General features: G+C 33.0%; 2 protein-coding genes and 1 long non-coding RNA gene across 5 annotated transcripts in view; 1 reads left to right on the top strand and 2 right to left on the bottom strand.

Moving 5' to 3' along the window:
- Pde8 (phosphodiesterase 8) overlaps positions 1 to 4,791 on the bottom strand; it is a 38,391-nt gene extending 33,600 nt beyond the window's left edge. The window contains exons 1-2 of one of the 3 annotated variants that reach the window (XM_015933326.3): positions 4,486 to 4,791; positions 2,148 to 2,593 (exon numbers count right to left, since the gene is read on the bottom strand). In XM_015933326.3, the coding sequence (XP_015788812.1) occupies positions 2,148 to 2,348 (201 nt within the window). In that variant the 5' untranslated portion in view covers positions 2,349 to 2,593; positions 4,486 to 4,791. Of the gene's footprint in view, positions 1 to 2,147; positions 3,137 to 4,485 lie in introns of those variants that run through there. The other 2 variants (XM_025160285.2, XM_089267535.1) reach the window with 2 other exon arrangements.
- A 114-nt stretch (positions 4,792 to 4,905) lies between these two features.
- LOC112538599 (uncharacterized) lies at positions 4,906 to 5,796 on the top strand. The gene is made up of 2 exons (XR_003081801.2): positions 4,906 to 5,046; positions 5,191 to 5,796. It is a non-coding gene; the product is annotated as an uncharacterized LOC112538599 (long non-coding RNA).
- An 11,435-nt stretch (positions 5,797 to 17,231) lies between these two features.
- Positions 17,232 to 17,744, bottom strand: LOC149093947 (uncharacterized). Its single transcript, XM_089267399.1, has one exon. It carries the CDS (start codon positions 17,742 to 17,744, stop codon positions 17,232 to 17,234), a length of 513 nt encoding a protein of 170 aa, XP_089123525.1.
- Positions 17,745 to 27,459: the final 9,715 nt, after the last annotated feature.

Below are 27,459 nucleotides of genomic sequence, written 5' to 3' on the forward strand. Positions count from 1 at the left end.
CACTCGCGTTGAGCATTAAAAGAGGGAAAAGACAACAAAAATTGATTAAATTTTATCACCAATCAAGTTTATCAACGTTAATTAAGTAAAAGGTAAATAAAATTACGGATTAATTGGGATTCTTTAATACATTGGGATAAAGTGTTGATCAGATAATTTGCTTTTCTCTCCTTTACTCCAAACCCATTTTAATTGCTTTCAATCTTGCTTCGTTTTTCTGGATTAGAAAAGTTTACTTTTTGGAAAATTAATTTTTTCTCATTTCTTTTTACGCTGAAAAGGCGGAAAAATATGATTTAAGATGAAAATTTTTCATGAGTCGACTTGAATGGATTCTGAGGGTTAATTCTTGGCTTTGAGTCTGAATTGGGAATTGAAATGTTTGAGGTTCAGAGGAGCTTTTGCTTGATCCAGAAACGTGTTTTTGCAAGAAAAATTTTCTTTCTCTTAATTAATCTGGAAAGGAATTTTCAAGCCTCAAATGGTTACATGATTCATGTAGAACTTTAAATTTAACCTGAAAAGAATTCCAAGTTTAAATCGAGTTGAGGCAACATTTAACCTTTCAACTTTTATCCAAAATTGTCAATATTGAAGCTCTTCAAGTTGACAATGAAACTGTTGTAAAGGGAAAAGTTATTCTGATCACTTTTCAGCCTTTTTTTTTGTTTTTTCATGGTAAAAGTGAAACAACAAGAAATGAAAAGGTTAACATGAACACAGAGAGAAAAACATTTTATTCGCATGGAAAGTTTCATTTTACTTTTTCTCTCTTCTTCTCACTTGGCAAATATAATGGTAAAGATGAATGAAGATGATGATGAACTACTTAAAAAATGTTATAAATGATCGTCTTTTGAAGCGGAAGCAACAAGCTTGGAAACTCATTGAATGATTATCTCAGCTGATTATAAAGTCTTTGCAATTTAGCAATTTGAATGTTGAACAGTAAAATTGGATGAATGAATTGTGATCAACATTTTGATGATTTGGTTAAAGTAAAAGATGAGAGAATCTCAAGTGGAAGAATTGAGAGTTATCAGGGAAAACAAGGTGAGTTTATCTGAATTGGAGGAAACGCTAATCACTTTTGCCGTCCTTAAATCGTCATCAGCAACACTTGCGATTCAACCTTGAATTATCTCAAATTAATATCTGAAACCAGATACGAACATTTAACTTTCAAGTTTTTCATTGAGTCTAGACTTTTTTTAGGCTGATCAGGTGAAACTTGAATAAACTTGAATAAACTGTTTTCTCACCTTTACCTTTTCCCATTGCATCAATGGCATTATTAATGATCAATGGCAAATGGTAAAGTTTATTGAAATGAAACACGAAAATGAACAGTTTGACTTTTGTTCAATATTAAGTTCTTGTTCACTGTTCAGGGCAATTTGCATCATGATAATGGTGTAACATGTAAATTAACCGTTTCCGTCTGTTTCATGTTTCGTCTAATAATTGGTTATATTTTGTTTCACTTGTAAAAGTAGAACAGCAAGATTGAAGATGAACAAGAATTACGGTAAAATCCGAAATAACAAGTTTATTAAAAACAAAGAGAGAGAGAGAGAGAGAGAGAGAGAACGTAACCATGGAAACGGTAAGAAAGTATATTGGAATGGAATTAGAGAAAAGATGAAAACATGAAATGTCGAGTCAAATTTGCATGAATAAATGTTTCAAGTTTCACCATTTCTTTGCTCAACATCAAATTTAACTTTGGACAGAATTTTACATTTTGTTCTGGTTCGAAAGAAACAATGGAAAATTCGATTTTTTCGTCTTTTCTTTTTTTTACCGGTAAACTTTTTGCATTTTTAAAATGGCTTTTTGAACCTCTTCAACTATTATCGTTAACTTATCATTTGATTATCTGATTCAATTCTTGTTGGCGGTAATAACAGTGTTACCATGGTTATGAGCGTATTAAAAACGTCAGAAAAGAGTGAAGATGAAGATGATGGAAACAGATTGATTCAGTAATGAGAAAAGGTGAAAATGAAGTTTTTCATTTTCTTTTTTCTTTCTTCTCATAAACTTCAGGTTTTTATCAGAAAAGAAAAGGGGAAAATTGTGGAGAAATATCATGATGAAGGAGAGAGGGAAAGGGATGATAAGAATGATGGTGATGAGAAACTTACCGATAAATCTTTACAATTGGATAAGTCCTTGTTATTATCGTAATAAGTCATTGGAAGAAATGGTTTACTTTCTGAACTTTTTTGTGAACAATTCAACGGTTCCGTTTGGTTATTGGTGTCTTCGTTGGCCGTTTCATTGGGACAACTGTATTTGAGTTCAGTTTCGGTTCGAGATCGACGACTACTTGGTGTACAGCCCATGTCGAAGAGGTGAGGCAATGGCAATGATGGTAATCACATTTAAATGGTACAAAATATTTTCCGTTAAAAGAATCACTCGATTGGGCGAATGGATGAAAAGTCGATGCAAACAAACAAAACAAACAAACTTCACCAATTCACAATGGAACAAGTTGAAACACAAGAAAAAGATTGGCACCAAATTGCGCTATTACAATGTAAAGGTGTTAGTTTTTAATCCATACACTTTGGTTGTTGATGAGCAACTGGGAAGAGAGAGAGAGAGAAAAGAGTTGATGAAAGTCTCAGAGAGAAACTTTGTTATTAAGAAAGTTGGATGGAAATGATGGAAATGATAATGATGATAATGATGGTGGAAACAATAGGAAGAGAGAAACACACAAAAATATTGATTGAGGCCAAAGTAAATAGATGAGATGAAAAGTAAAACTATTGTCAATCACATTATTGAATGTTTACGGCCTCTTGCTGTGGATAATCATTCACATGTAAATAAATATATCAGAATAAGTAGAGAGAGAAGTGAGAGGAAGAAAAGTAGATGAATATATGATAATAATTCAGTTGAATAAACGATATTTTTTTGCTTCTTCTTCTTCTTCTTGTTTTGCTATTCTTCAAGCCTAAACACAGTTGATTGGGTGAACAAAAGTTATCTGAGGAAAAAGTATTGGAATTGAAGTCACCAACATGACAAGGGAAAGCTCATGCCTTGAAATGCATTTGGGTTTTGAGAGTGAAAAAGATGATGATAATGATGATGAGAGTGAGCTTTGTTTTGAGTTGAGCAAGTGCGTCAAAGTGACAAGACTCTAAGAAGAAACATGTTAGAGATTATGAGGGAGTCGAATCCAGATGATGATAATGATGATGGGAATGATGATGAGAGAAAGGTCAGTGTGAGAGAAGAAATGAAAAGAAGAAAAGTTTGAAATGAAATGTCGAGTAAAGAGAAATGTGAAGTTTTCCGATTTCATTTTACATTCAATTTTTACTGCCTTTTGACTGTTGAAAACAGACAAACCGATAAAATTGCATTTAATAGCAGAGAGAAAATTATTGAGTAGAAAAAAAATTATCATGAATTTAGAGATTTTTTCCTTCTACACTTTTGCTTCTTCCTTCATCAAAGTTGCTCAGTTTTCCGTTTTACTTTTACATGAAATGCATTTTTCTGGTTTTTTGCCTCTTCCACACATTAGCACCTTTACCCTCAATGACGCTGAAGCACTTCTTTGCTTTTGATTCCATGTTTTTGGCACTTTTGCTCTTCGCTTGTGTTTACTGGTTAACTCGACTTAACCGGTTTCAATGGCGTTTCAATTTTAATACTGTTTTGGCTGATTGCGTGTTTTAGTCAACCATTTGTTTGTGTGTTGATAGTTTTCATCTGATGATAAAAGCTAATGTAGTGATAATAATAAAGCAGAGTGATTAATGTCGACCATGAAAGTTAACTCATTTGAAAAAAAAAGTTACATTAACATGATAAATAATATGATGGGAACAAGTAATGTTTAAGGAAGACAGAGACAGAAAGTAAATTTAATAACTCAACTTGAATAACCTTAAATAAGATATAATACGCTGTGTGTGTGTGTGTGTGTTTAGGCTTGTTTCACATGAGTTTGTTTATACACATTTAATACTTACTCTTATTTACCTTTATATCCTTGATAACAATTCTAATCAATTGGATAAATTAACAGGTATAATGGTTTGCTGATGATGACAACTTGTAAACAATTACAGTATTTATCATCACTTTACATCATCGTCATCACCCTCAGCCATTATTATTATCATTATCATCATCTTATTACAAATGAAAATTGTCTCAATCAGGGACTTTGATTCATATTAAAAGGTAACTTCAACCTTCACTCTGATTTAGCACAAGTTGACTCTTTTAACTGCTCTAATCAACTGTTATAATCAACTTATGGCAACAAATATACACCAATCAACTCAAGTAATCAAAGCTGGTGACAATGTCAAGAAGAGTTGAGGTAAATGAAAGGAAAGTGTAAACAGACGAAAAGGAAACTAGAAAAAGTTGTTGGAATTTCATGTTGAAAACAGAATAGATTTTTCAGTCGAAAAAAAGTTGAAATCGATTTTTTAAATCAAAACTTACCTCAACTAATTTTGTAGATGAAAGTATTGTTGAGACTAGATTGTTGATTGAAAAGTTGGGTAAAGGTAAATCCAAAGGACCATTTCAAGTTGATTGGCTGAAAAAATGGGTTCAATTGGTTGTTAATGTTGGCTGAATCAAAAGTAAAGTTGATTGATAAAGATGTTGATTAACACATGGAAACGTTAATTTGACTTGCAATGTTTTGGTTGCATTGAAGATGGCAGCATAATCAGTCCTGGTTTTTTGGTTTAGGTTGGTTTAGGTTGGTGGCAGTGTTGTGTTTTTATGTTGTTAATTATACAAATTATTATTTACTTTAAATGTTGAAATTATTTTTAATTGTTGCGGTAAAGGTAAATCATTATTGTAATTACAAATGTTACAAATGATCAACACTGGTGATGATAATGAGAATAATGATGACGGAGAATAATGAAGATGAAAATTAAATATTCAATGGTGAGGTAAACATGTTAAAGTCAACAACAAGAGGTAACATTTTGGTTGTACAATAAAAGCTGGAAAACAAAGGTTGGTAAATTGATTGGATTGTTAAAGGTAAGAAGGAAAACTACAATTAACATGATTACATGGATTATTATTCAATGGTGTAATCCAATGGATCCAAAATGGTAAAGTGAAAAAACCAAAAGAAACAAAAAGAAGCTCCAAGTGTAACCAGATTTTTTTATTCTCAACCAGATTTATAAAGCAGTTGCAAGTGTAAACCCAATTTACAATGAAAGTTTGTCATTTTTCACTGTTGGTTGACGGTTTGGTGTTCATTTATTGATTGTGGTTTCATGTGTTGCTGGTTTTTCATGTATATAAATGGTGCTGGTTAAACTAAACATGATTAACCAACAAGTAAAATTAATTTTGATCAAGGCAGGGAGAAACAAGTGAGAGCAAGTGAGAGTGAAATGGGAAAAAAAGCTGAAAGTGAAACACACAAAATGGGAAAAAAACTGCAAGTACAAACCAGGTCAAGTATAAAACACAAACATACAAATGTTAACTTTCTCATGATGATTTTTACTCGCACTTTTACTTATTCCTATTATCAACATTATTATTATCATCATTAATATTAACATTATTGTTATTAACAATTGTTTGCAATTTAATTTTTGAAACGTGCAAAAGACGTCAAGCAAGGAAACGAAACAAAAGGCTGAAAAGATTCACATCATCACTTTTATTGTGCGTTTCATCATGTTGTTTTAACTCTTGAGCTACTAATTGATATCATCATCATCAATGATAGACAATTGTCGACCTTGCTTAATAAACATTTTTTTGTCTTAACCTCAACACAATTTGTCATTGGGGATTAAATCTTATTGTTGCCCATCAATCATGTGAATATTAAGAATAGGTAATTTGCTGGCAATTTAACATGTTTAATAACTGATTATTCAACATCATCAATCTCAAGGTGATCATTGATTTGCATTAGGCATTTGCTTTTTACTTTCAGCTTCGCTCTTTTCTTGTTTATCCGATATTCAAATTGGTCTTTAACAATATTCATTTTATTGTAATAATCCATACAAAATAAAGTCAAAGCAATGTTTTTTTTGGGGATATTGTGATCGAACTGAATGGCTTTTAAAGAAGCTATGATTGAGCTACAATCAAGAAAATAGTCAGAGCTTAATCATGATTCAGGTTACTGAGAAGTTCATGTTTAAACAGGGTTGGCGGAAAACTTGTAGAAGCTGTATTTTGATCCATTGAAGCAGCAATTATAGCCTCTATTAGACCTGAGAACGATCCGATTAGAGATTGATCCCTTGAATATCACATGTATTAAAAGCTATTACCAAAGTTACAATAGTTATTACCAAAGAAGTAATAACAAACCTATTCAAAACTCTTGAATGTGAAAGTTGGGCACCGAAGATGGTCGACATGATATTCAACTTAGTCGATAGTCGATGATTGTATCGACTGACTGACTAACTACATCGGTTAACTTGAGTGTCTGATAAAAGTTTTGACTATATTTCAACCAACCGAGAAATTTGAAAAAATATCGTTTGGGGTCGATTAAAGCTCGATCCTGAATCGATGCTGAAAAACGACGGAAAAATTTTCCTTTAGTGAATATTAATGGAAGCGATCAAAGTATTTTTTTGTGATAACTCTTTTATTTCAGGCTGAAATAAGCGAAAAATCCAGGTAAAATGAGTAGCTTTTGGATAGAGATAAATCGAAGATTTTATCTGAATCTTTGAAGTCATTTTATTCAATGAGCATTTGGCATTATTTTGATTTTAATTCTTATTAAATTTTTTAAATTTCATTGGTAAATGAAACCTGCCAAGGTAATTATAATGGTAAACGAAAGTGTTAATAGCGATGTAATGAAACTGTTGTTTATAGTAAAGAGATTGGCGAAAGTAAAGCCAACATCACTGAGCGCCATTCGAGCAATGAAAATGTCATTCTAAAAGACGAAATTGGAAAGTGAAAAGTCAATCATTTCAATGAACTTCAATTTTATTTCATTTTACTTACTTCGTGGCATGATTCAAATGTGATTAATTTGAAGGAAAGTTCATACAAATCTTCCATTCCTTTACGTGATACATTGCTCACTTCAACCAAATTGTAAGTCAAAATGATGAAATGTAATGTAGTTATCGATATGAATAGTAGCCAAATTGCACTGATGTGCGTCTTTGGTCCAAATGACATGACGATGTTCATCGTGTTGTAATTAAAGTATTTTATGTAGTATAGTGTAATAATAGAGCGAAGAAATTTTTCAGCACTTTGAGTTGATCGAACTGCATAACTATATTTTTGCCTTAAATCTCGGATTTTATGGAATAAATAACCAAACGATTGATCAGATGTATTTTTCAAATCGCATATTTGGGAATTGATGTCATCAAAAGATGCTTTAAGCCGAAAGCAAATGTTGCAAATCATGTTGATGAGGAATAAAACGAAAAATCTGATGATTGCTGTATGGAGAACAAGTAAATTGAATACAAATGGATTTACAATACCAATTGATTTAGTCTTTTCATTCACGAAGAAACAAATCATAAAAACGATGAAAGCCACACTTAAAAGGACTTGAACGATTCGACGATTTTTCTTTATTGTTCGAACTGCTAATTCTTCCGTTTCAAGGGACAACAGTTGAATGGTAGAAATAAATTCTCTGAAGTTATCCCACTTGAAGCCAAAAAGAACCACCAAAATAGTGCCCACCAGATCGATGGCAACTGCCATGTCATGGACACATCCAATTATCTTAAGTTTTGTCGGGGATTTGCAGTTGCGAAAAAAGTAAATATACGTGTAAACGAGCCGAAAAGCCGAACCACAAACGATAGCCAATGAAAGTATAATTTTGGTTGCTTGTCTAAGTATGTATTTCGAAGGCACAATATATCCATCTAAGACCACTTGATTAGGTTCATTTGAAGTTGTTGAGGATGCCATTTCGACTCTAACTTCCATTGTTTAATAGTGAAATGATTTTTTCATTTTCATTCAAATTTTCACAATAAAAATGATCTTAGCGTGAAATAGAAATCCATGAGAATTGCAATGTAGAAGCATAATCAACCGTCAATGAGAGTACTATTTTAATAGCTGGTCCGAGTATTTATTTCGATAATAATATGTACCCATCCAAGATCACTTCGTTGAATGTATTTAGAGGTTTTGTTTAGCCTTTAACTGCTGAAGTTTGACTGAAAATTATTTTCCAAATTGCAATCAAATAGTTTATACATCATCGATTTGATCCAGTTTTAGTAAGCAAACACGAATGGCTTTTTATTCAATACAAAAATTATCGGGACAAAAAACAGATAAAACTATGGATACAGAAAACTGAGACCTCGATCATTTATAACCATTGATTGTCCAGTTCTTTCTTCATGCTGTTTTCATGAAAGCAAAATAATACAATTGTATGTTCGATAAAATATTAAATTAATATAGCGTAAGTTTTACAAAAATCAAATGAAATCATTCAGATCGAAGCTGATTGTCACTATTGATCGAAAAAATGAATGGTCCCAATAACATATTAACAATAGAAATGGACAATATACAGCATGTAGCAATGGGCAGTTGAAAAGAAAGAGAAAGAAGAGCGTTCTTCATCGATATAAATTATCGTTCCTATGAAAAGTTTCAACTTTTTTTGGTTAAAATTAACTCGAAAGCAATCGATATCTAAGGTGATCATTGATTTGCATTAGGCATTTGCTTTGAGCTTCGGTCTTTTCTTGTTTTCTGTTATTCCGATTGGTGCGAATGTTGCAAATCATGTTGAGAAGGTAAAAGAATTCAGATCTTAACATTACTTAATGATTATAAATGCAACCGTTTAATGTTTTTTTGTGTTAACTCTTTCAGGGGAAAATGCCAGAAATCAAGTTTTCATGATTCCCTGTTATAAAGAGATATATCGAAGATTTTGTTTGAATTTTATCCAATAGCGTTTGGAATTATTATAAACTTTAATTCTCCATAACAATTGTTTTAATTTTCATTGGTAAATGAAACTGGCCAAGGTAATTATAATGGTCAATGAAAGGGTAAATAGCGATGTAATGAAACTGTTGTTTATAGAAAAGAGGTTGGCGAAAGTAAAGCCAACATCACTGAGGGCCATTCGAGCAATGAAAATGTCATTCTAAGAGACAAAATTGGAAAGTAAAAATAAGTGATTTCAATGGACTCAATCTATGTCACTTACTTCATGGCATGATTCAAATTTGTTCAATTTGAAGGAAAGTTCATACAAATCTTCCAATCCTTCACGCGATAAATTGTTTACTGAAACCAAATTGTAAGTCAAAAGGATAAAAAGGATTGTGTCAATCAACATGAATATTAACCAAACAAAATTGATGCTTGTCTTTGGTCCAAATGACATGACAATGTTCATGGTAATGTAAGAAAAGTATTCCATGTAGAATCTTGTGATATACCAGCGAAACAATTGTTCAGCACTTTGAGTTGATCGAACCGCATAACTATACTTTTGCCTCAAATCTCTGATTTTATAAAATAAATGGTCGAGAGATCGATGTGTAGTTGTATTCAAGTCATTAATTTGTGAATTGATCTGATTAAAAGCAGCCTTTAGAAAGAAGCACATGTTGCAAATCATGTTTAGATGGAATAATGAGCCAAATCTGAAGAGTGCTGCATGAAAGAAGCGTAAGATGAATACAAATATATTGTCAGTATGAATAGATAAAGCTCTAACTGTTATGATGTACATAATCGCAAAAATAATGAAAGCCACAGTTAAAAGGACACGAATGATTCGACGATTTTTCTTGATTCCTCGAACTGCGTATCTGTCCGTTTCAAGAGCTAGTTGAATGGTAGAAATGAATTTTCTGAAGTGATTCATATTGAAGCCAAAAAGGATCATCAAACAGGTGCACAACAAAATGATTACATCTAGAGAATTATGTAAACATTGAAAAAGCAAAATCTTTGTGGTGTATCTGCAAGTACGGAAAAGATGAATGGAAATCCATGAAAGTTGGAAAACTGATCCATAAGCAGATGTCAATAAGAGTACTATTTTAATCGCTGGTCCAAGTATGTATTTCGAGGGCAAAATATATCCATCCAAAATCACTTGGTTGAGTGTATTTAGAGGTTTTGGTTGAAACATTTTATCTGTAACTGCTAAGGTTGGACTGAAAATGATTTCCCAAATTGCAATCAAATTGTTTATCTAACAATCGATGTGGTCCAGTCTTGGTAAGCAAACACGAATGGCTTTTTTGTTCAATTCAAAAATTACTGGAACAAAAGAAACAGTGAAAACTATGGATACTTAGAAATGGAACCCTGATCATTTATAACCATTGATTGTCCAGTTGCTTCTATTTATTAATCCATTTTCATGAAAACAAGAAAATACATTTCTATGAACGTTAAAATATTAGTTCACTATTCCGGTAATTTTGACGAAAATCGAATGAAATCATTCAGATTGAGACCGATTGTCACTAAGTGTGAAATGCAATGCACTGGATTAATGGAAAGGAAACAATTTTATGAGCAAAGAATTTAAAGAAGTTTCAATTTACACGGCATTATTATCAACGTCTTTTTTGAGTTAATTGCTGGATTCGTTACAATTAGTCTATTATTTTCTGAAAATTCGAGGGGACGAGAAAACTTCTATGGCATTTTGACGGTCGTCCGGATGGTTTATTCCGTTTGGTCCTCCATATTTATGAATAGGTTAAAAGATAAACTTTTCAACTTTATCATTGACGAAAAAATTGATTAGCTCGATTTGTATGAGAATTGAAATGATTACCAAACTTCTGTTATGCTGCCCAAAAATATTGATCTTTATTTTTATCTTTACGACAATATGAACTGCGTTGATTACCAAGAACCAATCAAGCGCCTCAGACTATTGAAATATGCTGTTTTACGCTCAATCACAAATTTAACAAACTCTTGAACATTTATCTTTGTAAATGTATTTTATTAATGATATAATATTAGGAGATTTTCATACTTTCATGTAAAACTCAAACCTGCAAAGCTGTTCAATGACTCAAACTTATGCGTGAAGTGGATGGTTTAAACTATTGAATGTATCAAAGTGTGTAAGATTAAGTCTAAATCATAAAATGGGGAAAATGAGACAAATTAGTCGCTGTTACAATGGGTTTGTTTAAGGTTTCGAAGAGTGACTTTTTCCAATACTCGTTTTGCACCATTGAAATTTTAAACCACAATTATAACTAATCTTTTATATTTTCATTGGTAAATGAAACTGGCCAATGTAATTATAAGCGTTAACGAAAGTGTAAATAGTGATGTAATGAAACTGTTGTTTATGGTAAAGAGATTGGCAAAAGTGAATCCAACATCGCTAAGGGCCATGCGAGCAATAAAGATGTCATTCTGCAATAGGAAAGTGTGGAATTTATTGTGAATATTTTGAGATGGACTAATGTTAGAATTTCATAATTGACTAACCTCATGCCGTGAATCGCCTGTATTCAGTTTGAACGAAAGCTCATACAAATCTTCCAGTCCTTCACGGGATAAATTGTTCACTTCAACCAGATTGTGAGTCAAAAGAATGAAAAGAAATGTATCCAGGAACATGTACAGAAACCAAATCGAATCAAGGCCTGCCTTTGGTCCAAATAACGTGACAATGTTCATAGTAAAGTAAGAAAAATACTCCGTATAGAATATTGTAATGTAATAGCGAAACAATTTTTCAGCACTTTGAGTCGATCGAACTGCATAACTATACTTTTGCCTTGACTCTCTGATTTTATAAAATAAATGGTCGAGAGATCGATGTGTAGTTGTATTCAAGTCATTAATTTTTGAATTGATCTGTTTAAAAGCAGCCTTTAGACAGAAGCAAATGTTGCAAATCATATTTAGATGGAATAATGAGCCAAATCTGACGAGTACTTCGTGAAAGCAGCGTACAATGAATACAAATGTACTATCAGTATGGTTTGTTGAACCTCTCTCTCTTCTGATGAACATAACCACAAAAAGGATGACAATTCCATATACGAGGGCGCGCATTATTTGACGACTCCGTTTGATTTCTCGAACTGCTAATGTGTCTGTTTCGAGGAGCAGCAGTTGAATGGTAGAAATGAATTTTCTGAAGTGATCCATATTGAAGCCAAAAAGAACCACCAAAACGAAAAGCAACAGATTGACTACAGCCAAACCTTCATGTAAACATTGAAATATCAATAACTTTGTGGAGTATCTACAAGTATGGACAAGGGAAATGGAATGATATGAGAGTTGAAATGTCGAAGCATAAGCAACTGACAATAAGAGTACTATTTTAATCGCTGGTCCAAGAATATATTTCGAGGGCACAAGGTAACCATCGCTGATCACTTCGTTGGGTGTATTTAGAGATTCTGTTTTCGACATTTTATCTCTAACTTTTAAGGTTTGACTGAAAATGTTTTTCCTCGTTACAATCAAATGGTTTGTATACCAATCGATGTGACCCAGGTAAGCAAACACGAATGACTTTTTGTTCAATGCAAAAATTACTGGAACAGGGAAAACTATGGATACACAGAAAAAAAGAAACATGATCAATTTATAATATAACCTTTAATTGTCCAGTTTCTTCTATTTTCATTTAATCAAAATAATAGAAATTGTTTGAAAGAATATCGATTAAGCGACAATTTTTACGAAAATCAATTGAAATCATTCAGATTTTAACTGAGTGTTGAAAAAGTTGAGAGATTAATGGTTCCAACATAGTGCAAGATATGACCGGTAAAGTTTTGTACTAACTTTTCAGCATTGAATTGTAATACCTTTCAATCGACCTTATTTGAGGTGCATTGATCTTAACAATTTTGATGCAAAATTTTGCCGTTTTGTTATATTTCAAAATCTTGATACAGCTAGAGTTATATTTTAACTAACGAAAGAAATAAGATTTTTATGACCGTAATTCCAGTCTAACTGTCAAAATTCAATTTTGAAAAATTAGTCCAAAACTTTACCGGTCATACCTTATTGATACTGGGATGCAATGAATGCGATTGATAAATGGAAAGAAAGCATTTTTATGTTATAATTAAAGAATCTTAAGAAGTTCCAATTTTCAAGGCATCGCTTTCAACCTCATCCAATTTTTTTGAATCAATCGTTGAATTTGTTGCAATCAGATTTTTATTTTCTGGAAAGAGGAAGAGAAGAGTTTGATAGACAGACAATTGATGGTCATTTATTGTACCTTTTCAAAATCTTTGGCATTTTCATGTTGATCTGAATGTCAATCCAATGAATGTTGCTAAAAGAGAAACTTTTCAAATTGAATTATCGAAAATGATTTACATCTTTAATCGATTAATAAAAATTGACTTAACACTTGCAATACTTTGAATACAATTTAATTTCCCTTTGCCTTTTGAAAGTCAAGGCTGATTGAAACATGAAAACAACAGATTTGATCATCACTTTTTAATCGTTATTACCCATTGTTGATTCAGTTTGCCAACCATTTAAAGATCATTTTTTACTTCATAATCAATAGACTCATTAAAGCTTCAGCTCGTCTAATTGTTTGGCTTTTGACGCACCAGTAGCTATTGCTGTTGAATCATTAGGAAAACCCATTTTGACTCAATTAAAGGTTACACTCATTGGATTATTAAAGCCTGTTGATCGAGTTTCAAATACAAGGAACCTTAATACCTAATAGGTGAGATAATGTTAGATGAAAACAAAATACACGTAATTACACGTTTAATCAATCAATTTCATTCTTGCAAATCTCTCAGGGTTTCAACCAGTGTTGAGGCAAAATCACTTTTATTCAAAATTGATTGCTGTTTTTTCCCATCAACTTTGGGTTAAATTGTTCAACAGTTTATTGCAATAATTTTGCAAAGTAAATTCTGTGATTGATTATTTCTTTTCACATTTCCACTTCACACTGGGAACTGTGATAACTTATCATGCCGGGAATTATTGAACATGCTTTTTGTACCAAATTTTGCATATTGTTTTTGTTTATGGCTTGTTATTCCGATTCAGTGAACACAATGAAAGTTATCAATTTTCATCATTCCATGTTTATACCATTATCATATTTATTATTAACACAATTTATTCTGATCATACATGTTTAAATCAAACTGTTTTTTAGCTACATAACCATGTAATATATTATACTACAGTGAAACATTTTCACCTTTGAATGCTTGTAACTTCTGCACCAAACAGCTGAAAGAATCATAAACTAGTCTCATTTGATGATGAAAATATCAACTAGAGTACGCATACTGATCGCCAATTGCTCTAGCATCAAACTCCTTATCTGGGCTTTTTTCAATTTCTAGTCATTCAATCTTCTCATGCGCAAAAATTAATATAAGCACTATTATAAGCACAGTATAAAATGCACTTAGGGTGTTTAACCTTAGTAGTAATAAAAATCGGTCTTTCAAACCACTTTTTCAAGGGATTGCAAACTGTCTTTCAAGCCAGATTTTGATGAATTAAAAATGCGTCTTTGGAACCTTTTTTTTGATGAAAATTTGAACATGTAATGAAGGAAGCGCAATGATTTCAAATGAAGGTTTGCATTTATTGTAAATACAAGTTGTAGCTCATAAAATGTGAAAGGAAAATGAGGAATAAGGAGTAGAAATAAGGTAATTTTACTCAGTTTTCAAAGAGTTTTGCAACATTTTTTTCAACTTGATCATTTTCCTCTTTGATCAATGTTTGAATTGCTCTATTCAGACGCTCATTTTTCAAGTTTAGCTCTTCATTTTCCGAGGTAAGCTCTCTGTTTTTCGAAGCAAAATTTTTCAAATTTAAAAGAGCTGAGTCGACTGCAGATTTCATGAAGAAGAGTTCATCGAAGCTGAAAATATTATTTCGCATGCCTCCCATGCCTAAAACTGAACTAATCTCTTGTTTAATTGTTTAATAACTTATTTAATCGAGAGATTGTCATCAGCTTTGGGTATAAAGATAACGAACACATTCAAAAATCATCTGATAATATTTTAAAAATGACATCGTACAGAGTGCCTAGTAGTAATAGAAACACACAAGATAGCACACTTTTTCGATAATCGATAATTGATTTATAAGGAGTATTTATAAAAACTCTGAATTTTGGTTTAAGAGTAGGGACTTTGGGGGGTTTTAGGGGCATGCAAACTGAGTACATTACTGCTATTCAACGATCAACATCAATCAAATACTATGAAAAAACTCTTCAGGGTAGATTTAGCTTTCTTTTAATTGCTTTTTGAAACATTGTGGCAAAAGAAGATCAACCTTAACTACTTTTGCATCTTTGGAGCTATGAGAAGATTAGAAGGGGATGGTCACGCTGGAAGCGAGGTAAATTTTCTTGCAGTATCGTAATGCTCCGCAAATTGGATCGTTTTAATCAATCATGGATATCGTTGCAATTTTGATACAGAACGATTTGACAGTTTGATTGCATTTTAATAATTAATTGCCTTTTATTCGTATGAAGGTACACTGTGCAATGTAAAATAAAAAGAAAAATCAGTTCTATGAAGATAAGATTGGGCGGGCAAATGATGATAGATAATTTGAATCACAACTTAACCTAAACAATCATTGTTGTTTTATCATTTGATATCAATTAATCTAATCATATTTTTTCTTTTTTGCAGATGGTCAGTAATAAAACTAAAGCGCGTGCTCAAAGAGAGAGCAGAAAACAAAAAACAAGAGATTTTCAAATCCCTCTTGTTTCACGGAGAGAGCCTATTGTCTTTGCAGTGGTTATAGAGGTAATCAAAAGAATGTTTCTCAAAGGACTATATACTGCGGAATTATTAAACTGGAATGGAAATCGATCGCCAAACCATGAACGGGTGACAAGTAAATTTAAAGATGATGGAACCATTGATTTTGATGATTTGAATGAAGAAGGTGATGAAAATTCTTTCCAAAAGAAAAAGAAAAAGACATTGAAATAGATTCAGGAGGGTCTGCAGGCTGTGCTGAAATGCCTACAGAAACATTTGATAAGGAAATGGAGGACATTTCCGAAATCATTTCAAATACTTTTCATCCTAATACATTTATCCATTTGTACTCACGCAGATTCATTCATTTTCACTTACAATCATTGTAACTCTTTTGTTTTCTAATAAATTTTTTTATTAATACATAATTTCTTTATATTAATTTCTTAGCACGGAAATACAAACTGAGAAAAACTTTTTAATACTTGCAAATTTGATCTGATCTCCTGTGTTACCTGCTAGAATTACTGAAACGCTTTCGATGTGATTTTTGCGAGCTGGATAGATGCATGGCTCTAATTTACAATAGCCAATACACTCAAAAACAATGACTATGTCCTGTCAGATGCAGCCGAATCGGGAAGGAACGTTAACGTTTCACATAGTGACCTGAAGGCCAAAGTAAAGTCAGATCCTGAGGTAACCTGTGACATTTTAGGCCAACAACTTGGCCTATCAGCTGAGGAAAAGATTACACGGCCTAGGTAAGGTTTACAGATTGAATAAATGGGTACCTTATGACCTGATCAAAAGGCAACTCGCAAATCAATATCATGTCATTGCTTTTGAAAGAAGAAAATGACCTTTTCCTTGATAGTTCTGTACGAAATTGTACATGAATTTATCAGAGTTTCTATTGAACTGAATCTTTATTGTTTAACATCATATATTTAACATGCTATGAAATACATAAAAATCAATAAGGGTGTTCCCAATCTAGAGATAGCTAAAATCAAATTTCATAAAATTATGTGGGTTACATATACCGGCCGCAATTCTGAACAGCCACTGTTCAGTTACAATATTCTGACGATTCAACACCTAGAATATTCGTTTTTATCCTTGATCTTTGGTTTACAGAAAAATTTACAGGCAATACAGTGATAACGGTTGGTTTAAAACAAAACTGGTGTTGTTTGAGTGCTTTATTGTCATCTACAAGACTATGATCGAACCTTAAGATGGCACCAACCTCACAACCAGTCATTTCTCCAATTTTCTGTCTCAAGACTGAGCCGGGATCATTTAATGATATATTGTTAATTTGAAATGTTTTACCTAAATATCTAATTGTAAATTAAGTACAGGGTGTTTGATAAAACTTGGCCTTGTGTTTTTTTCGAATAATTTTTTTATTTCTTGATCAATTGAGCTCATAACTTATGAAAGTAAACTTGAATAGTAGGGAAACATTTATGAAAATTGTTTAATGTTGCCGCCATCGTTTTCGACAATCGCCAGACATCGACTTTTGAAGCCATTAATCACGGCCGCTATCTCAGCACTGGTAATTTTGTCAATTTCACTTTTGATTTTTTCTTTAGGATCTTTGAGATTTTTCGGTGCTGTGGCATAGACTAAGTCTTTGAGTCTACCCCAGAGATAAAAATCACACGCGTTTAGGTCAGGTGAATAAGGTGGCCAGTCAATGCCACACCCAAATCTCTTGTTACACCCAGGTCCTATCACTCGTCCTGGAAAGTTTTCATGGTGATAATCCATAACATCGGATGTTCTATGAGGGAGTGCACCATCTTGCATGTACCAGAATACATCAATACAACCTTTTTCTTTTATGGAAGGGATGAAAAAATTCTGCAGCATCTCAAGATATGCATCTCCAGTGACATTGTTATCAAAGAAATATGGTCCCAGTATTCCTTTGGTACTACTCGCACACCAAACAGTGAGTCTTTTTGGTTTCATTGTTGTTTCAACATAACGCTGGGGATTGGATCTAGCCCAAAAACGACAGTTTTGTTCGTTGACATAACCTGATAGCCAGAAATGGGCTTCATTACTAACAAAAGAACCACGCGAGTTGCCTAAAAGGGATTGGAATTTTTTTATTCAATAGAGCTGGTTAAGTAATGAAATAGTGAGATGGGTTTTGCCTGTTCCTAACTAGCAACTGGTTCCTAAGATATTTGGGTTTAAAATTTCGAGAGTTTTATGATAATGAGGTGTGAGCCGAGAGGTGGCGCAGTGAGGAAAGAGTTGGATGAAGAAGATAAAGGTTATGGGTTCGAATCTCGGTGTTGGCTTTTTTTCAAACTTTATTTAAACATTTAAATATTATTTTTAATGTATTTAAATCATATTGCAAATCACATTTAAATTACTTTAACAGTATTTAAAGCATTCGCACTGAATTTTTCAGTAATCTATATCAGTAAAGAAGGGAAAAGTGTGTTATATAAGCTGAAAACTTATTTTCTTATCATATGTTTCTTTGTTCCTTTGTTAATATTTGCCATCTTACTTTGGTTGAAAGTTATCTACATTGTTTTAGTTTTAATTACTTATGAAGTGATTTTATTTTCCCATTTTTTACTGCTCACTTTTACTGTTATACCTATTTTGAGTCAATACAACAATGATCAACCCAACAAATGTTGTGGATCTTCTCTCCAATAAGTGTGGAACCTCCGGAATAAGATCAACAGTTATTACAACCGAGGAAATCGAATTGGCCAATCTTTTGTGGGAATTGCTTTGGGAAAAAAGTAATGTTGAATGTTAAGTGCAAGAGGATGTTTATCTTTATGATGAATTAGATCCAGAGGACTCATCCTGGATCCTGAGGATAGTGATAGTGATTGTGCGCCTTCTTCTTCATCCTCTTATGTCCCATCTCCGGTGCAAAACCAGTTCCTTTGCAAAAGGAATTTAAGCTTGAGCAAATGAAAAGAATAATTGAATATTGTGACAAATATACAACTACATCAACTATGAAACGTTATGCAAAACTGAACAATGATAACGCAAAAAATTCAACTAATAAGGGAATACCTTGAAAACGAAAGTAACAGATTGAGTGAATTGAATTCAGTCAAATCGATGATATATTTCAAGTTCCGAGCGAATCGTGAATCATTTTTCATCAGTTCATGATTATGATCTGCATACTTGGGCTATGCAAGCAGGTAATACATTAAAGCTGCCAAAATTCGTTGCATCAAATACTTTCATCAGAAGTTTTAAAAGTGAATTGAAAATATCACCACGAAAATTTACTAAATGCAACAACAAAAAAGACTCATACAAATGAAGAAAAAATAAAACAATCAGCCATTGATTTGGCCAAAAAAGTAAATGAGCTAAAGCAAAATATTAGCAATGATGATGTTTGGAGCATCGATCAGTCTGGTTTCAATTATGAAATAACTTCAAATAGAACTTTGAGTAACAAAGTCAAAGAGACACTGCTCTTCTTTTTCAAAATTGCAACTCGTTAACTCACTCATATACTATTCAAGTTTTAATTTCTAATGCTGGTAAACTAGCTCCAAATTGATTAATTTGTTTCTAATAGCCTTCAGGTAAATTTGGACCACAAATCAGTAGAGCCGTAGTGTCAGGAAAGCCACCTAATGTAGAAGTTACATGTACAACAAGTGGTAAAATGACTAAAAAAACCTTGCACACTTAGGTTAAAACTTACTTCAATCCTCTTTGTCACTCGTATAACTTATTGCTTCAAGATTCATGGTCAGGTCAAAAAGATATGGAAATTTATGGCGAGGAGTTGGATAACTTTGTCTGGTTAAAAGTTGAAACCATTCCTTCGAAAGCAACAAAATATTGCCAACCCCTTGATTTTTACTTTTTCAGACAGTATAAACTGTTTACCAGACGTTTCCAAGATGCAGTGAGATGCGCAGTCGCCGATGAAGCTGTAAGCAAGTTAAATGATCGTATTTTCATAATATCGATGCATTCATTTATTTATAACCAATTATCAGCACCAATTTACCATCAAATGCTACTTCATGCTTGGAAAGCTTCTGGTTATACAGGATGTTAGAAAATCAACTAGACCTATTTGCGCTTCAATATTTTTCGAACCAAGCAGAGTAAACAGACTCGTTATATATTGTTAGAATGTCTTTGACTAGAAAACATATTTGAATAGAAAAAAAGAACTTTTGCATAACTTTAGCTCTCAAGAATGGACGAAAACTAATTTTTGCCTGTTTTGGTTTTTCGAATTTTTCATTGATTTTGGATTCGAATTTTTCTTACTTTTTAAGGTCAAAAGAATCTTAGACACATGTCAAAAAATATGCTGCAACTTTTTATTTCAATTAATTATCTAGCAAAAATTTTACCTATTATTGAATTTTCATCTCATTGGGAAATTAACACAAAATTGCTTCAAATTTCACCTAAAATTTTCACAACTTTTTGCATCGTATGGAATTGGTAGTTTGGCCTAGAATTTACCCTTTTGCAAATGAACAAATATTTTTAAGTTGGACTTTCAGCTTTCTAATGATACTAAAAATAAAAAAATGGCTCAGCAATTTCGAAGTTATTATCAATCAAACAGGTCTAGTTGATTTTCTAACACCCCGTACTATTTCAGGGGAATTAACATCATTCAAATCAGTTTTATAAATTAATTTCGATAGCAGCTTCGAGTATTGCTCTATTTCAGGTTGCAATTCTCTTATGTTTACAAAATGTTGCTATTGTCGAGCATACTTATGCTGCAAACACTGTCTTACTCCTCTTCATCTCAGCGCACATCAACCCTCCTCTTCCACTTCATTATCATTAAACTACCGAAATTTGAAACTCAAATATCTTAGGAACCAGTTGCTGTACAGGCAAAACGCATCTCACTATTTCATTACTTAACCAGCTCTATCGAATAAACAAAGTCCCATTCCAATCCCTTCTAGGCAACTCACGTGGTGCCCTTGTAAACCAAATTTTTTCGGCGGCAATTTCTTTATTGTGCATTTTTCTGATCATTGTTCGGCGAATTGTGATCTTCTTTCCTCATCATAGTCACTTAATTGCTGTAAAACTTGAATCTTGTATGGGTATGAATTAACTTTAGTTTTCAATATCTTTCGTAATGAAAATACCGGTATTTGCAATTCATGCAAAGCTCTTCTCAGTGAAGTACCAGGGTTTTCCTCATAATGTTTTTGAACTTTAGCAATATTTACATCAGTTGTTACAGTAATTGGCACTCCGGAAGGTCCCTTTCATTGATCTAAAATGCTTACAGTAGCATGGAATTTCTTTAACACTTTGCCGATTGCACGTTCATCTGGAATGTCACGGTAGTTTCTGTGTCCCAAATGATCACGGAGAGCCTTTCTTGCAGCAGCCAAAGATTTATTGTTGAGCCAATACTGTTCCACCACAAAAATCTTCATTTTGTCTACGGCAGTAAGATTTGATGGATTTGTTGCAGCACTTTCTGCTATGTTGAATTACTGTCTTTTATCGAAAAGCAATGTTGATGTCGATATCGAATATTGATGTACGACTATCAAAGTTTGCAAAACAATCAAAAAACGTGAAAATTCCTGTTGAGTTAGCCAAGAAACAACAAAGACCCGACCAACGCCCTAAAATTTTTGCGCATGCATCGTAGCCTCAAGCGTTTTGCGAAAAATCAAAAGGGCATATTTTTGTTTCCCCTCCCCTAAACATTACTTTCACTAAGAAAGAGCAAATTCAGAAAAGAAATGCAGAAGATTGAAAAAACACAAGGCCAAGTTTTATCAAACACCCTGTATATTTCCCATGCTGGTTCGCAACACTACTAATAGAATTTGATGTAGTTGGTATTCCTACTGTGAAATTATTACTTGGATTTTCTAATTTCTTTTGAGTTAGTTGATTGCTTTAATTTTCGTTTCCACTCCTTCTATCAATTGTTTTCTAGGGGGGCTAAAATCTAATCACATAAAATTGGGTGGGTTACAGTTTATGACTAGTGATGAGAAATGGATATACCTGAATAACGCAATGAGGTCGTACGTTTCATTGGACCCAGGTCAACCTTCATGCTCCACCCCCAGACCTTCAATTCATCGATCAAAGTTAATGTTGTCTATTTAAAGTGTACAAGGGGCCTTATGAACTGTTATCACAAGTTCAAACTGTTACTGGTGAGTTTTACACACAGCAATTGACAAAATTGACTCTCTGGTCAATAAATGACCTGCATTGGTCTATAGGTCAAAGATTATCTACCAATATGATGACAACCGGCCTCATGTTGCAAGCATCGTCAAAAATAAACTGGCCGAATTACAATGGAAAATTATTATTCACCTAATCTTGCACCATCAGACTACCACCTTTTCTCGTCCATGGTGAACTCTTTCAAAGGCCAAAAGTTCAATAACCGAACCGTAGTTCAACGAGCGCTCGCCGATTTCTTTGAGCCTTATGTAAGCACATGTTGATTAGGCGAAAATGATCGCAAGAAAGTGTAAAATACCTCTTAAAGAGAAGTTAAATATAATTAATCAGTGTGACAGTTTAAGTCGTGAATCAGTCGCTCAACAACATCTTCTTTCCCCTCAAGCAGTTAATTACATAATCAAAAATTCTGATAAGTTCATTAAAGCTTACAATGAGAATCCAGCAAAAGACTCAAAAGGTGTGAGAACTGAATTCCCATTGGAAAAACTAGAGACTGAAGTTAGTGAATTTGTGTTAAAACTAAACAATAATGGAATAACAGTTCATGGAGAAGAAATAAGATGTTATGCTTTACGAATTGCTAGTGATAAAGGCTTGACAAATTTCAAAGCTTCAAGAGGCTGGTTACTGAATTTCTGTCAAAGAAAAGGAATTAAGTCACTGAGGTTGAATGGACAAGAACGACTTGTAGATGGTCAAATTACTAAACAATGGTTTGATAAGATTAAAGTTGAATTAAATCATTATTCTGAATATGTCTTGTTGAATGCAGATGAAACATCTTTTGAATATCACAACCAAGCTCGTCGATCTTACATTCATCCTGATGGAAACACTAAAAATGTAATAGAGAGAAAAGAAAGAGTTACATTATTTTTCTGTGTATCGAGTGTTGGTGAGAAATTTAAACCTTTAGTAATAGGTAAAAGTGAAAAACCTCGATGTTTCAAAAACAAAGATCATATCATTGAAAAAATCAGCTATCGATCAAATCAAAGAGGATGGATGACATCGGTTATTTTCACTGAATGGTTAATTGAATTGGATAATTTATTCCGAGAGAGGCAACAAAAAGCTATTCTTTTTATTGATAATTTTGCTGGACATACAACAGAATATGAGCCAACAAATATCCTTCTAATGTTTCTTCCACCAAACACGACTTCAGTCACTCAACCATTGGATGCAGGTGTAATAAGAGCTGTAAAATCAAAATACAGAAAAACATTATCATCATTATTAGTTGATAAATATTTAAACACTGAAAATACTTACTTGAATAATAAGAAGGTTGACTTGGCTCAGGCCATTGAGATGATAAGTGAAAGTTTCAATTCGATAACAGAAAAAACAATAATGAATTGTTGGAAAAAATGTAACTTAATTTTTGATTAAAACTCATGTTTATGTTTACTTGTCAACAAGCTCTTTTACCCCTAAAAAACAAGTGTTTTCCCCTCTTAGTTTGAGTAGATGGCGTTACTCCAAAAAAACAAAAAACTCAAGGATTGACTGTAATTCGGAAAAAAATAAATTAGATAATAAAATTTGAGAAAATTAGTTTTGCGCATTATGAGGACATCATTTAAAACCATAAATAATCGATCTGTGACCCATTAGATTAATTCACTTCGAATATTCTTGACTCATTGATTTGATGAACGTTTTTAGGTAACTTGGGTCCATGTTATACCAGATCTCTTGAACGAAGTCGCAAAGTTCATCCACATTACGAAATTGTCATTGATTTTATTAAATTTTTAAGCCATTAATCCTCAGAGATTTTCAATCGGGTTCAGGTCTGGTGAACATGATGGCCAATCTAATAGTCGAACATTATTTTGCCTAAAAGAAGACTGAAGACTGAAGATTCCAATGAAGACTTTGAGGTATGAATTCTGGTATTATCCTGTTGATAAACCCATTCATTAACAGCCAAATTTGTAGCATTCTTCACTATTGATCTTCGTGGATATCCTAACTAGCGGTAAAACATCATTCAAATAAAAAGCACTCGATACCACAAGCGTACCAGCTCCAAAATCACGCTTCGAAAAAATTCTTTCATCCTACTGAATGTCGTGCTAATAGAATTTCTGTCCATCAGGACCATCAAGATTAAATTTTTCTCATCACTAAACACTATTTGAATCCATTTATGACCATAACTTATGTGTTTTCAGCGAATTCCAGTCGGTCACTAATATGGCTCTCTGTCAACCTCGGAAAATGAAGCATTGGTTCGTATTCCATAAATTTAGAATTTTGAGTTGCATTGAAAACTGTCCTACGGCATACTGGAAGTTGAGTTTCCTTGAGAATATCATTATACGGATGATTATTGACAGATGATAACATTAAAATCCGTCATAAATCACGATCTGATAACTTTTTAGGAATTCCAGACCTCGGTGTTGCAAAGATAATATTGTAAAGATTTCAATGTTTCAATTGAATTGAAATAATCAGTGAAAAATGGTCAAAGATACGATTTAATTTATTATGAAATCCCACAAGATGATTGTTTGTTCGAGTAGAAAATTAGCAAAATCATTCCATAATAATTTTCTCGGAAATGAAGCTTTATCTGAAATCCATGTCTCTTGCACATAAACAAAAATTATCTAACCTTTCATCATGAAATTCATTTGCTGCATTAATTAAGCATTAACCATGCATCTTTTTATATTCAATTCGATATTCATTTCCAAATCATTATTCTTATCATAATCAGTTTTCAAACCTAAATTTTGAATTTTCTCAATAGAGCCTGCTAAAAATGAAAATAACGACCATGAATCTAAGTATTACGAAACTCATATTACATGCTTTGAATCAAACTTACAGTATTAAAATTATCTCTCGGGGTCGACTTTTGAGTGAGTCCTCAACCATCCGAAGCATAGCATTTTACTCTTTGATAAAATTGTTTTCTCCTCATGATTCGGATGATTATTGATTCCTGGTTCTTTGGTTATTGATGAAAATTCCCAAATCATTGTAACATTACAATCAATACAACGCCAAGATTTTTTATAATTTATTACAATTTTACTATCATATATAAATTCACGGTATACTAAATTGAAAGGACAATAGCCAAATCGGCCCAAAATTCAGAACTTGCTCAGCCATATATCAATCGAAAGCTTATGATGAGTAGATCGGGCCTCCCTAAAAATCGGGTCAAATTTCGTATCACCTGGGGAGTTATTCAGCAGATTCCTTGATACCCAATGACGACCACCTTAAACATATTTTTTCAGATAGAACTTTGCATGAAAAATCCAATGATGCTATGCATGTTGCTCTAAACCTGTGGCCTTTTGAGTTATTTTACTTTGAAAGTTTTGCATGCTGCAAATGAATATATAAAGCCGTGGCGTTTCTTAAAAACCCTATGAGGACCACCTCTGACCTAGTACATATTGTTAAGCGCCCTAAATACTATCATGAAAGGTCAAAAATAATTCTCTGAATATGTGGTTTTTAGATTTGCCATCTACAAGTCACTTTTTCATAATGTCACTGAATATAAAATGCCGTGGTCAAATCTAAAACTACATGTTTAGAGTATTATTTTTTAGGGAGGCATACTCCTATCATCATAAGCTTTCGATTGATATATGGTTGAACGAATTCTGAATCTTGGGCTCAAAATCGCACATTTTGGCTATCCTCCTTTCCCTTTTTGTTTTTCACAAATCCATTTTTTTTAACTCAATATTTCCCTATGAAACTGGACATAAAACTGAACTTTTTACGTGCATTTCTTGTTTCAAATCAAATGCAAATCTCAGTATTCATCTGTGAGAATATTAGGGGCTGCAAAATGTAAGCGTGAAAAGTGGGTTATTCGTGTCAATTTTATTGATTTTACACATAGTTACCCCTCAGGTCAATACAGTTTTGCCACCGGTGTGGCAGTGCGTCAAGTCCACTTTTGTACCCAAATTCCGGCTTGTTTTCAAAAACGGCGGACATAATCTCTTCGGATGCCCCAAACCGCTAACCCCGTACGAATCTTTTGAGATTTGAGAACAAAAAGAAGTCACTAGGGGCCAGGTTTGGAGAATAAGGCGGATAGTTGATCATTTGGCATCCTTTCTCTTTGAGTAAGGCCATTGTTTGTGCAGACTTGTGACAACGAGCGTTGTCTTGCAAGAAAACCGGTTTTGTTGCGCCTCTCTCTGGTCTCGATCTTGATAAAAAATTGGAAACTTCACGGATTTGGTTGCAGTACTCATCAGAGTCAACAGTAGTACCAGATTCCATCCACTTAAGATATATAATTCCGCTGCTATTCCACCAAACGCGAGCCATCAACTTTTTTCCAAGGCGGTTGCCTCTGACCTCTTCCGATATGTCTTGCTTATCTTTGACCCGTTCTTTTGACTCTTGTGATGTCAAAGGGTCATAAGCATATACTTAAGTTTCATCCATAATAAGCTAATGCTTAATGAAATTGTTCTTGTGGCTTTGGTACAGCTTCAAACATTCCGCACTAGCTTCACATCTTTGTTTGCGTTGGGCCTCTGACTATGTGGAACTCAATTCATAGTCATTTTTTTGAGGGCTAATTCGTCTTTTAAGATAGTGTATGTGATACCAATCGATACGTTGAGTTCTGCAGATAATAGTTCAACAGAAATTTTCTTGTCCTGCCGTTTACAATGACATTTTTAAGATAACCTTTAGGTGATTGGAGTAAAAACTGGTTTCGTGTAAGGATAAGTTAAGGAGAAAGAATTGAGAAGGAAAAATGAAGTAATTATGCTTGAGCTTTTTAAAGCTAAAATGGACATGTGTGAAGCACACTGCGAAGGGTTGAGTAAATAATTATATTCTGAAGATGATCAGAGTTAATGACAATTAGTAATATGAGTCGGATTTGAATAACGTAAGAAAATCGTTTATTAACATGAGAATCGAGAAAGTATCATGTTTGGGTTAAATTCAAAGGAATCATCAAGTTTAATTTAGGAAAACTTATATCATCCGAAAGAGCTTGGAAACGGCTTTCGAATGATGTACTGAGTTAATGATGAAAACATTAATTGTTGGTGAGATAAGATGATCCTTAAAAATATTCAATATTATTGAGTAGACATGAGAGTTATATTTGTAGCTCGACACTGGATGAAGTTACAGACATATTAATTAAAAGTATTTCAGATGCTCTTTCTAATGATATGTTAATTGTCTTTGTCGGTTGTTTGATTCTTTAAAAATAGTAGGGTCGCCAGGATGACTTTACCCATTATATTCCCTATGTGAATACATAGACTTTTGACAGTAATCAATTATATATCATTAGTTAGAGCTTGGAAAGACAAAGCAAATGATATATAAACCAATTAATGCTGAATTATGTGGTTGACGAGTAACTGATGACCCAAGTTTGAGTCGAAAAAGTGAAAAATTGAAAAATTTAAGGTTAAATGAAATTAATGGTAAATATGCTTAT

This window comes from Tetranychus urticae, chromosome 2, assembly GCF_039701765.1.
Source record: "Tetranychus urticae isolate SD_2017Ah chromosome 2, NJAU_TeUrti_SD_1.0, whole genome shotgun sequence".
NCBI lineage: Eukaryota > Metazoa > Arthropoda > Arachnida > Trombidiformes > Tetranychidae > Tetranychus > Tetranychus urticae.

Bases quoted from the DNA above. Each gene is read 5' to 3' on its own strand.
- LOC149093947 (XM_089267399.1), bottom strand. From the start codon at position 17,744: ATGAAACCAAAAAGACTCACTGTTTGGTGTGCGAGTAGTACCAAAGGA.